Raw genomic sequence first — 15,704 nt, 5'->3', positions numbered from 1 at the left:
TTGGAAAAGTATTTAAAACGAGCATGACCAGCGAGGCTTTTTGTGGGCACTTGTAAAATGGGTGTTTTGTTCCTTTCAGGATTCCTCATGACCCTCCTTTTCTTGGCGCTGTCTGGGAGGCTTCTCCTGGCTTTAAGTAGAGCCGGGGTTGGCAGTGGAGGTGGTCACATGATCCCTCCGGAATGAGACTCCTAGGGCAGCATGTCCTCTATAACAAGCAAGCCCCGTTGTGTCCAGCCTTACAGACATTCAGGAGAGGAGGCTTTCTCGAGAACACCCCCCCCCCCCCACGCACACACACATGCAGGTGTGTCCTGAGAGCTGTGACGGTTGGCAGCATGGAAGTGACTGCAAGCCCCTGAGATCTGAGGACCAGGAAAAGCTCTGTGGTTGTCCTAGGCCCTGTGCCCACGTCGCCTGCCACGTCAAGGTGGTGGTGTGAGGGGGTGGTAACTGCTGGAAGTGATGGTGTTTGATGTCGTCCTGCACACCTGTCATGAACTACCTTCTCACCTATGCACACAGGAAATGGGGTCTGGCAAGCTCTTCCTCTCCCCTTGGCGTCCTCTGGGGGATTGTTCCACCTGAGCACTTCTGCCTCCTGCCAGTCTTCGTGTTTATGCTTTGGTATCTGTGATCGGGGCTTCCTTTGAAGTTCGTTTTCCTGTGATGGAGACTCTCCTGTCCCACAGATACACGCAACTTGGTAGCTGACCCTGCGGAAAAACATGGGACGTGTTCTGACCTTGCAGGTGGAAAGCGGGTTCCTTTTTGCTTATCAGTGGCACATTTGGGTATACGTATTTAAATATACGCATAAAGGAGAAACCTTAAGACTAGAGATAGGATGGTTAGGAGACTGGTCTAAATCTCTTGCACAAAGTTTAGTTCTAGGTCATTTAAAAAGATATGCAGTAGTTCGACTTCTGAGTATTCTCAGTCACTCAGGATAACGATTCTTGGCACGCGTTGGGAGGCATCTAGCATGCGCTTAAGCAGTTATAAGCTCAGTCTTTCGTGTCTTGGACTTGGGTGCAAATCATAGTTCTGTCATTTAGAAGTTAGGTGTGCTTGGAAAAGTTACTGCCCTTCTCTGGGCATCCGTTTTCTCACCTATAAAAGGGGAATAGTGATATTCACCTTATATATCTTATGGGGCCTGTTATCAATATTGAAAGAGATACAGTATGGGAAATGCGTAGCACTGCGTCTGATAATTTATAATTGTCCCAGTTTTAGTGTCTTGAGAATTTTTGATTGAAGGAGATCTTGAGCACCCGTAGTTTGCCAGGTACTGTGTTAGGACTTGATGAGTGAAGGTAAATAGAGTATAATTTTGTCTTCCAGCTATGCACGGTGAGTAGGGGAATCCAGCATTTAAATTGAAGATTGAATGCGATCCCTACTAAAATGCAGTGCAGGGGCAGGCCTGAAAGGCAATAGCTCCCCTTAGAGTTGTGCAGTACACAGCCTATACCACTGACCGTGGAGGCCCTGGGAGCAGGAGAGGATGTTCGGTGAAAGATGAACAGAGCCTTCACTTTCTGAATGGGGACCTGAAGGATGCCTAGGGCTTCAGCAGGTGGAAAAGGGAGCAAAGCCATCCAGGGCGTGGGGAATTGGATTTTTGAAAATGCAAGGATTCAGAAGGGCAGGCGCCATTCTTGGGGGCTAAGAAGGCATCTCTGTGAATCACCAGGTAGGCTGGAGTCTAAGGTGCAAGAGGAGGCGGGTCTGGAGATGTGTATGGTAATAATTACTCTCAATGGACTATTGTTTCTCTCCGCGAGGGGGCAAAGGTCAAACCGGGATTAGCTCACAACTGTGTTGTCACAAAGGCTAAAGCAGTGAAGTCCAGATTCTACTGTCAAGCATGTGTTGCAGTGTGATTGATCTTCTAATGCTAAGGTGGGGTTGACATTTAACTCTGGCTTTATTTTGACATGCTCTAGATGGGCGCATCCACATGAGAGCAAATCACTTTCTTTTTTTAATTGTGCGCTTTCGTTCTGTGACGGATGACGTTGAAGGTATGGCCTTTCGTGCAACAGTACTATAGCTACTTTCGAATTAAAGGGCGAGATCAAGCAATCTACTGCTTTGTTCTTCAATTACACACGCACACCTCGAGGAGGAATGCCTTCTTCCAGAAGCAGGAGGAGGAGGGGATGAACATAGGGTCTGCTCCACTCACTGACTTTCTTTGTGTTCGAGTCATTTTCCAAATAGAGCTGATGGAGCTTGAGAGGAGAAGGTGAAAATCCGTCTAAAATATAGCAAAATGTTTAGTCTCTATGAAGGCTTGGAACCCAGATTATGGTGGCTATTTGGCTTTGCCATTAGAAGTGCTCTGAAGTCTAGGTGTATCCTACACTTTATAATAGCTTTATATTAGGAAAGGAAAATTAATTTTGATTTTTTGATCTACATTAATTATCCTTTGTGTTTTTCCACTTTGTTTTATTTTAAAAATCGATTTGACTTCTTAAAGCAGTTTTAGCTTTATAGCAAAATTGAGTGGAAAACAGTCCCGTATGCCTCCTTCTCCCCCATCCCCCACCCTCCCCTACACCAGACTAGGACATTGGTGACAGTCAGATGAACCCACATTAACACGTCATGATCCCCCAGACCCAGAGTTGACATTAGGGTTCGCCCTTGGCGGTGTGCATTCTGTGGGTTTTGACAAGTGCATAAGGACACGGATCCATGCGGCAGACTTTCTGAGAGCCACGTCTGGTTTTGAAGGTACTGATGTGCTTTCATTTCAGATGGCAGCGAGAGGACCCAGGCCTGGCCGGTCGGGTCAGCAAATACAGTCAGGGCTTGAGGGAAGCTGCGTATGAGAGGGTCCCCGCTCCCGGAAACCCTGGAGTTTAGAGACGAGGACAAACAAGAAACAAAGCAAAGGGTACAACCCGTGCTGAGGTGCAGAAACAGGAAAGCGGGTGGAATTTTCCGGGAAGGGCAGAGTTCGTTTTGCACGGATCTGCGCGCGCGCGTGTGTGTGTGTGTGCGTGTGTGTGTGAGCCCGTGTACTTGTGGAGGGGTCACGGCAGGGAGGGTGGGGGTATGGAAAGGCAGGCAGGAGTCAGCTTTTGAACGGTTTGATGTGTCTGGCTAGGGATTTTCAACCGAAATCTCTTTCTAAAATGTGTCACAGAAATCACTGCCACCTTTTAAGGCACCACATCTCGTGCCGAGCGCCCTCCTCCTATCAAGTCATCGGATTCTCTTAACTCCGTGAGGTGGCTCCCCTGGCTGTGTCCATGTTACAGACGGGGACACTGCAGCACAGAGTGACCTGCTGGCCGTGCGGGGCCAGCTCAGTCCCAGGCGGGCCGACTCCACTGTTCCAGTCCCTGGGGGTGCGTGTGTAGTGGCAGAAAAGGAGCCGTGGTAAAATGCTTTAGGAAACACCCTCATCAGTGCTATTTTTTTTTTCCCTAAAGGTGTTGAACTCAGTGTTTCACAATTATTTTAGCCTCCTGTTAAGTCCTCTTTCAACTGTTGGGAGCATAAAGCGCTGCTGTGAGATGGGAAGCCGTCTGAGGATTTCAGGGCGGAGCGTAACAGGAACACTTTGCATCTTAGGAAGGGGACCAAATAGCAGAAAGAGAGGATTGGGGTGACAGGAGGGACAGAGATGCTAGCTGGGTGGACTTAACAATAGGCCTGGCAAGAAGAAATAAAATGGACTCCTCAGGAAAAAAACAATTTTTTTTAATTGCTTTAAGTTCAGGGAAAAAAAATAGGTATGAATTTCTGGCTAGGAACTCTTTTTTTTTTTTTTTTTAAGATTTTATTTATTTGAGACAGAGAGCGAGCACAAGCCACAGGAGAGGCAGGCAGAGAGAGGGGGAGAAGCAGACTCCTTGCTGAGCAGGGAGCCCGATGCGGGACTCGATCCCATTACCCTGGGATCATGACCTGAGCCAGATGCTTAATCTGCTTGTCCGACTGAGCCATCCAGGTGCCCCTAGGAACTCTTATTTAAGGAAAAGACTTTAAGATATAGAAGCTCAGAAAATTAGAATTCTGATAATATGGTTAAAACATGTTTGGATTAATGGATGTCACCCTTTTCTTCAAATGAGATCTTTGGTGGAACTTCAGTGTATAAAATGGAGCTGTTGTGTTTGCAGAGGGGATGGATATCTGGAACCCCTTGTCCCTGTGCTCTTCCTACCTTCCAGTACAGTTTGAAAATCACTGACCTAGGTTAAGAGAGAAATAGCTGAAATAGTGTGTCTTATGGCTTGTTCTTATATTTAAAAAATAAATGCATGGAGAAGCAGCAGGGTTTATGACTGTGAATGTGAGCGTGGACCAAGCTGCCTGAGTTTGAGTCCCGCCTCTGCCACTTATTACCTGTGTAATCTTGGATAGTTACTTGACTGCTCTGTGCCTCAGTTTCCTCATCTGTAAATGGAAATGGTAATAGTAACCTCCATGAGTTGTTGGGAGGATTAAGAGTTTTTCAATGTTGCCACAGTATTACAGAGCTTTGGCACATGGGAAGCACTCAGTATGCTGGTCTCCTCTGTGAGATAGCACGTGGGCTCTCTAGACTCTGCCACAACGCTTACAAAGAGCGGGCTCTTCCCCTTTTTTAAGTCTACTTATTTCATGGTTAGACAGCTTGAATTATTAGAAACCGTGATCATACATTTTGGCAGAATCTCTCAGTTTCTTTAACAGTTATTAAGATTGTATTGTCCCAGTATGGTAGCCACTGACCACATGTGGCCACTGAACATTCGAAGTGTGGCTAGTTTGAACCGAGATGTGCTGTTAGTGTAAAATACACCTCAGATTCTAAAGATCTAATATGAAAAAGGTTAAAATATCTCTTTAATAATTTTTATATTAGTTACATGTTGAAAGCATACTATTTTGAATATTTTATTTTAAATAAAATTTATTAAAATTAATTTCACTTCTCTGTACTTTTTTAATGTAGCTATTAGAAAATTTAAAATTAAATATGGGGCTTACATTATATGTCACTAAACAGTGCTCTTCTAAGAAAGGCAAGGAGGCCATGTTAATAGTAATAAGGAATATTAAGAACTTTATTGGAATATAAAGAATTCCAGTAAAATGTAGAAATATGCCAGAATTATTTCCTTCAGGGATAATCCTGACTTTACTTTTAACTAAAGAATAATAAAGGGAGGAGGGATAAATAATTTCACAAAGGTACCTTCACGACTAAACTCTCTTCAAGACAAACCATTGCTTTATCAGGAAGTCTACTCTTGGGAATGGTGAATTCGGTAACTCTTGGACCTCTCCTACGACTAGACTAAGGAGCCCCGGTTTGTACAGGAGCCTTAAAAAAAAAATCCCTAATCATTTCATAGGGTGGGTGATCCTCAGATTTATCCCCTTTTTCTTTTGCAAATTTGTATTTTTCTTTTTACTAAAAGGTGATTTATCCCAAGCTGTGGGCACAGTAGAAACATCCCACATTTTGCTGTTTTCATCACAGCTAGAATTTGTAAAGATACTGAATCTTAACTAGCTTAAGCTAACTTCCATGAAGGATATTTCTGTGGTTTGATTGTATGCTAATTTTCTGGGCACTGGTAAGGTAACCTGCGATGATGAGAGTACTCGGTTAAATGGAATGCCTCATTTCCTGGCCTGTCCGATAATAGTGGCGTTTGCTGTATTTGAGAGCCTGAGCCTCGCCATACCCACATATGTTTGTATTTGCACAGGACTAAAATCACACTGATGAAGAATGAGCTGAAGAGTAGACTGCCGGGAGATCTCTTGGCTTTGAATTTTGTATTGCCTTTTGCCTTTATCAAGATTATAACGTGAGATCTTATTAGCGTACTCTCAGTTCTGTGAGGCAGACTGGACCCAGTGTCTGTTTTCTCGATAGCTTGTAGGTGAAATAATTTCCCCTGTCTTAACTTGTAAGTCTTCATCTTTCTGGAGATTTTGAGTGAGCTGGACAGCCTCAGAAGAGTGATTTTTTTTTTCCTCCCTTGGCTATGAGGTTTGCTTCTTGGGCCTCTGTTATTTTACAGTCTCATTTCTGATACTTTGATGAAAATGGGCTAGGCAGATGGAGATGGGGCGGTTGTTACTTAGAGACGTGTAGGTTACAGAATCCCAGACCCGCCCAGGGCAGAGGTGCGTTACACACAGGGTAACGGACCACCGTCCAACTCCTATCCAGCGGTTTATTTTCCAAAGCCGGTGGGATGAAATGGCATCAAGTGCTGTTTCAGAGTCTGCTTCTAGGCATCTCTTGAAGCATTTTCCATGCCTCAGTGCAAATTTTAATGCTTGTGTGTAATTCTCGTCTATTTTATGCGGAGGCATACCAACTCTGTTTCTTAATTTACAGCCGAAGTGCTGGCTATGACAGGCAACCTATTACAACGTAATGCAAGATAGTTCAGACTCTTGCTTCTGGATGATTAACTCTTCAGAATGCTTGAGATAAGATCATGGATTTAATTCCTGGTAATTGCCAAGGCTGCACCTGTAACCCTTGCAGATTGCATCAAAGCCACGCCATTGGTCGCAAAACTGGAAAAACAAAATCCTCAAAGAATCTTTCCCTATTAGTAATAGCTCGTGTGGGGGATACCGCCATCTCCACAGGTAGAGGAACAAACAAACGACAACAACTCAAACTGTTCTTCAAGGCCTTTATTCACTAGCATCTTTTTCTTGGTACTGAAGGAGGGATCTCACTTGGGCGCTAAAATATTCACGCACCAGTCTGCCACTGAAGAAACTATTTTTGAGTGGCTGTATGTATTTCAGCTTCCTCCGTTAAAATGAAAAACTCCAAACCAAATAGAGCAGGAAACCACTCCTACGAAAATGTCACGTTCGTGTGTCTCTCCTCACGCTGCTTCTTAGTAGTACATTTTTAGTCATTGATTCCAAGATGTGGTTCCTTTCCCTGGGAGCCCGTTCTTCTTTTTTCTTCATTGCAGCGAGCTCATTGCAGAACTCAAAGCACCAGACCTGTTTTCCGAAGAAAACCAGAGAAATTAAATGGGGTTTATAGCTCACCCGGAGGTATCGTGAGGATTAGCTGGACCTGGCTTGCGTTTGCAGCTTGAGAGAGAAATAAAAGTGCCTGGGGTACTTACTCTGGTGGTAGGATGGGATCCTTTTGGTCAGGGAGGAGACGGTTTCTATTTGGAATCACCCCACCACATTCTCCTGAACCGCGTGGCAGTGGTTAGCAGGGCAGCTCAGCTTTTGGGAGGATTCAGCGGGAGTTGAAGCTGGCAAGTGAGTTATGAACCAGCCTGGTGTGGTCTCAGCTGGGCCTGCTGGGATTAATGGTCCCTTGGCTAATACACAGGAAGTTGATGGGTGCACATGCTGGTGTCAGTGAGAGGTTAGTTTCTCATGCCTTTTCCTGGGAGCCACTGTGTAGACGTGGCACAATAAACTCGTGCTGCGTCAGAAACTGGAATAGAGCAGGCCGAGAACTTTGAGACAGGGTCTTTCTCCTCTGTTGAATACTCCAGGGTAGGGAGATAGGTAGAGGAAGAATGGGGGGTGGGGGTGGTAGGTTGGGAATGGAGGAAGCTACCTGATGGGGATCTTGTAATGGGGATTTTCTTTCCCACGAGATAACTGAATTCAGCATCTCTAAAATTAGGTTTTTCTGGCCATTTAGGGGAAACTGTGGCTTCCAGGTTACCTACCTCTATCAGTTCTCCCTTGTGCTGGACACCCTACTCCTTGAGTAGTAATGTAGTTATCTCATTGGACAAATGCATAGTGGGTCACTCAGGTGTCCTCCGGAAAATACCGCGTGGCAGCAGCAAAAAAATTGTATGCCCTGAATTAGGTTTTTGCAGTTGACGTGGTTTATGTTGTTATTCACAGCTCTGTACTGTTAATTATGGCTCAAGACTGTTACTGTGATCTCTAGCGTACCTCGTCCTCCTTTTCATGGTTTGCATGTGTATATGCGTATATCTGTGCGCATGCACGTGCGTGTGTGTGCCACGGAATAGTCTTTCTCGGGCTGCTTTTTGGGGGAAGATAGGTCTGATTTAATGACTGGGTGGGTGGGAATGAGAAAAGGAAATTTAAAATACTAGCCTTCAAAGCACAGGAGCAGTAAACATTTTAAAAACTTTTTTGGGGGGCAAAGTTGATTGTAGAATGTCTATGCAGTTAATGTGGACCCGTTCTAATTTGAATGTTACTCATTTGAGGGGATGTTGTCATTTGAATGAAGTATGGATCATAAAATGATAGCCCCAAATGTCAGGACCGCTTTTAGTGAAAGTTAATAAATCATGGTTTGGCCTGTGAAGCAATTGCAAAGCTTGTCCTCCCTTTCTCCACCCAGGCTTATAAAAGCGCTCTTTTCCTATGAAAATAACTGTTACATAGCGTGTAACTGTTGACACATATTACCTCATTTATTCTATGCAAACTCACTCCTAGCCACCCAGAAGGCAGTAGCATACCCTTAAACAACACTGTGTTTCATACAGGAATTCAGAATGTAGAACTGCCTTGGACCCTTCTCAGACAGTTTATTAAATTAGCACCCAGATGACCTCATTTACAGGTTAGCTGAAGCCTCGATCTATAAGCGTAGATCCCCTAGGACGGCATCAGGGTGATTCCAGTGTCCCATAAACACCTGTAAGGCTCTAAAGAAAATCTTAGGGGAGGCACTATTTTGTGATTATTTTTTTCTTACACCTTTTAGGTTTGTATGTTACTTATACTCCTTCCAGCTTCTACTTTTGCCTGCTTTTTCTCATTTATTTCCAGATAACCTCTGTTTTCTAATCGTGTGGTTCATAGACATGCCAGGAGTGCCAGTGAAAAAGATTTTTGAGGCTTGTCTGCTTTCATTTACCGATGACGCTGGTGATGATGATGGTAGTGATGGTAGTGATATGGTGATGATGATGGTGGCGATGATGGTGACGACAGTAGCGGCGACAGAAAGATCCACTGCTGAAGTAGTTAGTAACGTGTGCCGTGCGCACGGTTCAAGACACGATCTCATTTGTGTCCCTCACAGCCTGTGGGCGATGGCTGTAAGAGTCATCCCCATCTTACAGATGAGAAAGCTTTCACACCCTGGAGGCCCAGCCGCTTGTATGGCGTCATTAAGACAGTGAGTGCAAACCCTGGGAGATGAACGGACTTCGCAGCCTGTTTTCCTCTACAGCCACATTTCATTTCCTCTACATCGTCCGTCACATCGGAACAACTAACAGACTCACCAAAGCTGGAAAGTGAATGATAGGGTCAGAATTCACTCAAGCAATTTGTCCAAGCCGATGGAAATAAAACCTTGGCTCTGTTTGTTGGCATTCTGTTGCTCGAGAAATTCATAGATTCCTCCTGTGAACTTGCCCTTTAGAACATCACGGAGCAAAGCTGATGAAGTCCTTGTTCTCATCTGAAGGCACATGCATTTGGAAATATCCTATGGCGTATGTGGGTCGGGAGCTTTATAAGCGAGGACGTGTCTGGTTTTCTAGTGAAGTCAGAGGCAAAACTTTCATTACAGATTTTGGTAGGGTTGTGGCAGGGATTGATCTGTGGTCACGTTGAGGAGACGGCCAGCTGCAATGGGAACATCGGCCCAAGAATGCCTTTGGAAATTAAACATTGTAATGAAAACGTTCTTTTGAAGGCAGATTTCCAGGTGTGCTGTAAACTGTTCTAAGCTATAATTGAAATATAAAAGAATATTTCAAAAGCGGTGATCTGTTTTTTGGTGATTGTTTTGCTAATCCTGAAATCCTAGCACGAATTAATGTAAAGACAGGATTGGATGCATAAAAGTGCCTGTTGTAATCATTTAGCACGTTGTTCAAAACTGAACTGGTTGAGGCTTCAAGTCTAAGGGTGAAAATCTCACTTTCATCTCTCAAATCCCACCATAATCTGCCAAGAACAGCCACCAGGGGCTCCTGTGGCAGCTGTGGAGACATCCTCCCATTCTCAAAGCTTGAGGTGGGGGAGAGATTGGCGGCAGTTCGTGTATAATGAAGTGGCAGAGGCCGATGTTTTTCAAAGCGCTTCACGAAGACTCAGAACGAGTGAATCAGTTTTCTGTTAAACCCTGGTACCATGTGTGGAAGTCGTCTGAGATGGGGAAGGCTTCAGTTGGCAGGAGGTTTTGTCTTAGTTGAGTAATAAGTTATTTTGCAGCAGGTGCAAGAACTATGTTTGCCTTTGCCAGCGTGTTCCACGTGAGAGCGGGAGGCATTCCGAAGGCACGGGAAAGTCAGCCTTGGGAGTGTAGGAGGAAAGCCAACACTGCCCCCACCCTGCACCCACCCCCCCTTACCGAACAGAGGCACGTCAGGATCCACACGGACAAGCAGTAACCGTGGGTACGAATACTGCATCGGATACTCCGTGTAGATCGAGGCACGTGGTTTCTTTGAGCTTGTCCCAAAGTTAGAAAGTACAAGCTGGATCCTGGTGTTTGAGCTGGGAAACCAAATGTGACATGAGGTGCTGGAGTCTTATTTTCCTGTGCAGTCATGGGATACCCCTTATGAGCAGAAACTGATGCTATTTTCCCCTTTTATCCAGACACACTACTTCGGCCTCTGGTTTCTCAGCAAGAGCCAGCAAGCGCGATGGGTGGAGCTGGAGAAACCTCTGAAGAAACATCTAGACAAATTTGCTAATGAGCCTCTGCTTTTCTTCGGAGTCATGTTCTATGTGCCAAATGTGTCATGGCTTCAGCAAGAGGCCACAAGGTAGGTGCATTTTTTTCCCCTGTGTTCTGTATAAGGGTGTGGATTCACTGCGGGGCTTCAGATGAAGTCGGTGAGCAGGTTGATGCAGGGGTGTGTATGTGCAGGTGTGGGTAGTGGGGGACAGGGTGGAGCAGTTGGGGATTGTTTACCGGTTGCTTTGCAGCTTTAGAATTGTGGTTTGAATCCGTGGTGCTCATCACCCTGGGGGTTCCCTGTGGTGCTAATAAGGTTGCAGTGATCCTGAGGCAGTCGAATATGGTGTCTAGCAGCCGAGAAGTATCTGTTGGAGACTGGGGGTCAAATGGATGTGCCAGAATTTAATAAAGAATTAACCACCTCATACTTGTTTGGTCTACTCTTTCCCTTAAAATGCTCCCAAGCAAAATGTGGCATCAGACTTGGATTTGAGGATTGAGAAGGTAACTAAAGATGGGAACGGAGTTGAGGAGAACATTGAGAGGGCGAGAGTTTTGCTTGTCCTTGGTCACAGACGAAGGGACAGGAAGCCATCAGTAGAGAGGAGACCTGAGATTGGTCCTCCCCTCCCACTCATTGGCTATTTTGCCTGGAAGAAACCGCCTGCCATCTTTGAAATGATACTTTCCCCTCATCTGTAAAGTGAGGGATTTGCATACGTTTCTCAAGTTCTGCTAAGTCTGCTGTGCCATGAATGAAACCGTGTTGGTTGGTGTTAGTACGGCTCACTTATTGGTAAGAGTTTTCCACTAAAATATGCAGAGGGGGCACATCTCCTCATCAAATGGTTCTTTCTGGTAATAAAGGGAATTAAATTAACCTTCTCTTTTTCACCTTTCACTTGGATAATGGTATTCAGGGTACCTGGGGAGCAATACCAGTGACATACTCAGAAGGAGCAGTGTGGTCCTTGACTACGGCATGTGTAGTTGCTTAGATTTTGAACTTTTAAAATAAGGATGCACTTAAAATTTTTGTATACATTTTACAGTGATAATTTCCATCTTCTTCTTCTTTTTTTTTAATCAAAATCTTTTGTTAACTGGGTGGTATTTCTGTCAGCAGAGGCCATAGTTCACAGCCTGACCCAGAAAACCCGTGTTCGGTCTTCCAGGTGTCATTCGTTTGAAGCACTTGGGTGGCTGTGGTGCACCATTTTCAAGTTTGTTCACTTACGTAGGTTCCTTTCTGTGCGAGAAGTCATTAACTCCTCAGAATGGGACAGTTTTCCCTGGCCTCTGAATCCTCCCGAGCACTTTACACAGGGTCGGGAACATGGCTTTAGGCTATTAAGTCCTTGTCGATTCGAAATGCAAGGCAGTGGGTAACAAGGTGAAACATGGACTGTAAGTTAACGCATGTCGGGCAAAGTTCAGTCTGAAAGAAAAGATGAGGTGTTGCTACTCTGGACAGACTTACGCGGGAAGTCAGCTGAAGTAACGGGTGAGGGACTCCGCAGTTGTGCTTTATGACGTTAAAACAGGTTGGTTAAGCTTAGAAAAATGAAGACTTGCAAGAGTGCAGTAGCTGCCTCTGGAAATTCGAAGACTCTTGTGGGGAGGGAATTCTGTTAGCTCTGGAACGCAAAATTCGGGCCCGTAATAACTGAAGTGCAAGGACTTGAAAGACTTTGGTTATTTGACTCAACGCAGGAACACTGTTTCTGGTTTTTTTTTCTTTTTTAAGATTTTATTTGTTTATTTGAGAGATAGAAAGAGCAGGAGCGGGGAAGAGAGGGAGAAGCAGACTCCTCACTGAGTAGGGAGCCCCATGCAGGGCTCGATCCCAGGACACCAGGATATGACCCGAGCCAAAGGCAGATGCTCAACAGACTGAGACATGCAGGCGCCCCAGGAACACTGTTTCTAATAATTAAAGCCATAAAAAGGTGGAACAAGCAGACTTATAAAAGAGTGAGCACCCTGGTTCCTGGAGGTGCTGTGGGGTGGAATCTTGGAGAGGAGACCGCCATATTGCGTAGGGGGTTGGACTAGATCAGTAGTTCTCAAACAGACCAGGGCCTGCTGTATCACAGTTACCTGGAGCATTGACTGTAAGTGTAATTCTCGGGCTGTAACAGAAGTCTGAATTGGAATGTGTAGGCCTGGGGATCAGGAGAGTAAATTGTTTAAACAATATTCTTCTGGTGCTTCTGATATTCATCCAGAATTACCGGTATTACCGGTATTACCAAATGAGTTAACCTCCGAAGCTCTTGACAGTTTTAGATTTTCCAGGTAAGTAGACTTCATGCCAGATCATTTGACTGTCAGTGTGTGGATTCACAAGTGACACAGCAAGTGTTTAAATCTCAAATTGATGCACGGAGTGAGATTTATGATGGCAGGGGTTATTGAGACTGGAGATCAGGAAGGACCTCTTTCCTTCTTCTTTAGAATTTCTTTTTTGCTCATTCAGTTTGGTTCATTTCAGATGAGTTTTGATAAGGAGTGAATAAAATCTTTTCCAACCCAGGATTTTGACGCAAAGTCTGTTACTGTCCTTTGAGCAGAAAAACTAACAAAGAAAATAAAACTTGAAGGATGTTTTTAGACTTACACATGGAACTAAACTGTAAGACATAGTACTCTCTTTATGGCAAAGGATGTTTAAAGTTAGGAGCTCGGTTAACGTGAGGCGTTGTGGGTTTTTGTTTGTTTGGATTATTTTTGGATTATTGCTGAGAGATTTTTGTTGCTCCAAGGAGCCCCCAAACTGGAATGTTCCAAGGGATGTCAGAGCAAGTGAAAGACTTTAGCTGGGAAGATGAGGAGATAAGAGAGAAAAGTGTTGTTAAGTACAGAAAGGAAATGGATGGAGAAAGGAGAGAGAGAGGAAAATGACATATACTTGGGAAGTGACCCAGTGTGATTCATGAGACGTTCCCTGGGTTGTGGGCATATAGACTAGATAAGAGTACAAAGGAGACCTGGTTTGGATGGAATGCCATTTTAAAATGCTCAAGGGTTCCTGGGTTTGGTGTTAGAGACCAATAAATGAGCTGAACTCTAGGTGAAGAATGCTGCTAGTGGTCATTAGGAGCCTTTGGGAATCTGAGCCTTCTTGGGAGGTTCTAGAAGCATCGGGGTCGGAACTGAATACTGAAATCGTCTTCCAGGCAGAGCAGCCAAGGAAGAAGCAGTGGTGGTAGGGCAGGATTCCAGAGGAATGTTTCACAGAAGGCTCCGACAGCATTCATTAGGAGCGGGTTAGTGACTCACTCTTCAGCCATTCGCTGCTATCTTAGTTACCAGGCATCTCAGGTGGAGCCATGCTTTGGCGTCTCTCAGAGCACCTGGAATCTGCCACTCTGACACACAAAAAAACAGTTAGTCTTTGTGATGCCCTGCAGAGTAAGATATTTGCATAGATTAGAAATAGGAATCTGTCTTTTACTGTGGGCAACCGGTTGGAGGAAGCAGCCATTCAACCATCTGTGCTTAAAAAATAAGCCTTTGTCCGGAGCCAACCAAACTTGTTTTCACCCAACACATGTTTGCAATGGTTTGACTGCTTCTATCTGAGAGTAAAACAGGCTCTATAACATTAGTAGGGCTCAGCCATTTCTTTCTGAATAAGGACAAAGAGTTTAGAATGAGTACTCTAGTTGTTTTGGGGGGTGATTGTGAACCCACATGTATCAAGACACATAGCAGTGGAAGGAGGGTGTATTTAAAAGTTGTGTATTTCATCTCTTGTCCCCAGACAATCCGACCCTTGAAAACTTGCAGGGACTTAATAGAATACTAGGAACAGCAGAACAGAAATTTGAGAATGATGTGGATTGTGAACTCTCTCAGAAAGTGATCGACTTTATTAAAATGATCAGGTCCAGATTTTTTAAATTAGAAAATGGAAAATTATCAAGTCCAGATTTTTAGAATTAGAACACTGGGAAGCTCTGCTCTTTTTGACATTCATTTTGAATGTACTGTGTTTCCTCTCACCTCCTGGATATGGTTTTTGAAGAACAAACCTCTTCATCAGAGAAGAAACTCTGCCAAGATGCTATGATTGAGTTGGAGAAGAAATGGACAATTCAGGTTCTCCCTTGAGGTGATAATTGAATAAGAAGATAAAAGATATCGAAAGGAGAATACACACACAGGAGTCCACATGGAAGGAGAAAAAAAAATTTCTTGATATTCTTACGGAAGTGCGAAAAAGCTGATACAAAGAACACACTAGTAGACAGATGGACGATGAGTCATGAAACCATAGGAATTAAAGAGATTAAGACCAGGGTTTGTTAACTCCACTCCAAACTGTAAGATGCATTACCTTGGGGCTTTGAAAATGTCAGTTTTCCTACTTTGGTCAAAATGACTCAAGGGATGGGGCCACCATCATTTTTTCCACGTTGCTTTCCTTCTCTCCTGTTCCTTTTTGCCAGCTTCTCTGTTCAGCAGAGGGACTCTTGCTGGCCATTCCTCTTTCCCCGTTATGTTCTCCTCCTGACTCTCAAAGGAAAGATTTTTGCCATGTGTTTTAATGATTTACATAGCAACGGGCTCAGTATAAACACGGGGGTGTTCAGATTTTTCTGGACATAGAGAGAAAAAAGATGGTTGGTGAGAGGTGGAGAAATCCTCCGTCAAACAGAAGGATACTTAATAATAGCAAGGGGAAGCCAGAAAGCTGCTGGCCCAGGTCACTGCTTTTAGTTTAGGGCTGGGGTTTTTCCAAGTCTTTCTCCAGTGAGGAAGTTCCTCTTCAGTTTTTTCAATAGTAAAGAGAACATTTGGAAAAGAGCAATTTTTTTCAGGGTGAATTTAGGATTCAAAGAGTTAGTTACTGACCATATGCCACGGTTTCTAAAATTTTTAATTCTCGGACGTTTTCCTTTTACCAAAACTCTTTTGTCTTTGCTTCCCTCCCTGGTGAATGGTACGTATGCAAAATGCAGAGGAGCTTCTCTTGGTCCAAATGATGTCAGAGACCCTTTCCTCTTTTTCCAGGACCAGTCTGTAGCTTGCCTGTTCGGGA

The 15,704-nt window shown here is 44.3% G+C and overlaps 1 protein-coding gene across 2 annotated transcripts in view; it reads left to right on the top strand.

Annotated features, from left to right (window-relative positions):
- The window catches only part of PTPN14 (protein tyrosine phosphatase non-receptor type 14), a 173,863-nt gene that overhangs the window by 68,680 nt on the left and 89,479 nt on the right, over positions 1-15,704 (top strand). For both annotated transcript variants that reach the window (XM_045771992.2, XM_045771990.2), the window contains exon 3: positions 10,573-10,742. In XM_045771992.2, the coding sequence (XP_045627948.1) occupies positions 10,573-10,742 (170 nt within the window). The remainder of the gene's footprint in view (positions 1-10,572; positions 10,743-15,704) is intronic.

The sequence above is a fragment of the Ursus americanus genome, chromosome 2, assembly GCF_024610735.1.
Source record: "Ursus americanus isolate L20-20 chromosome 2, mUrsAme1.1.p, whole genome shotgun sequence".
Lineage (NCBI taxonomy): Eukaryota > Metazoa > Chordata > Mammalia > Carnivora > Ursidae > Ursus > Ursus americanus.
This window is presented reverse-complemented; position numbering and strand designations above follow the sequence as displayed.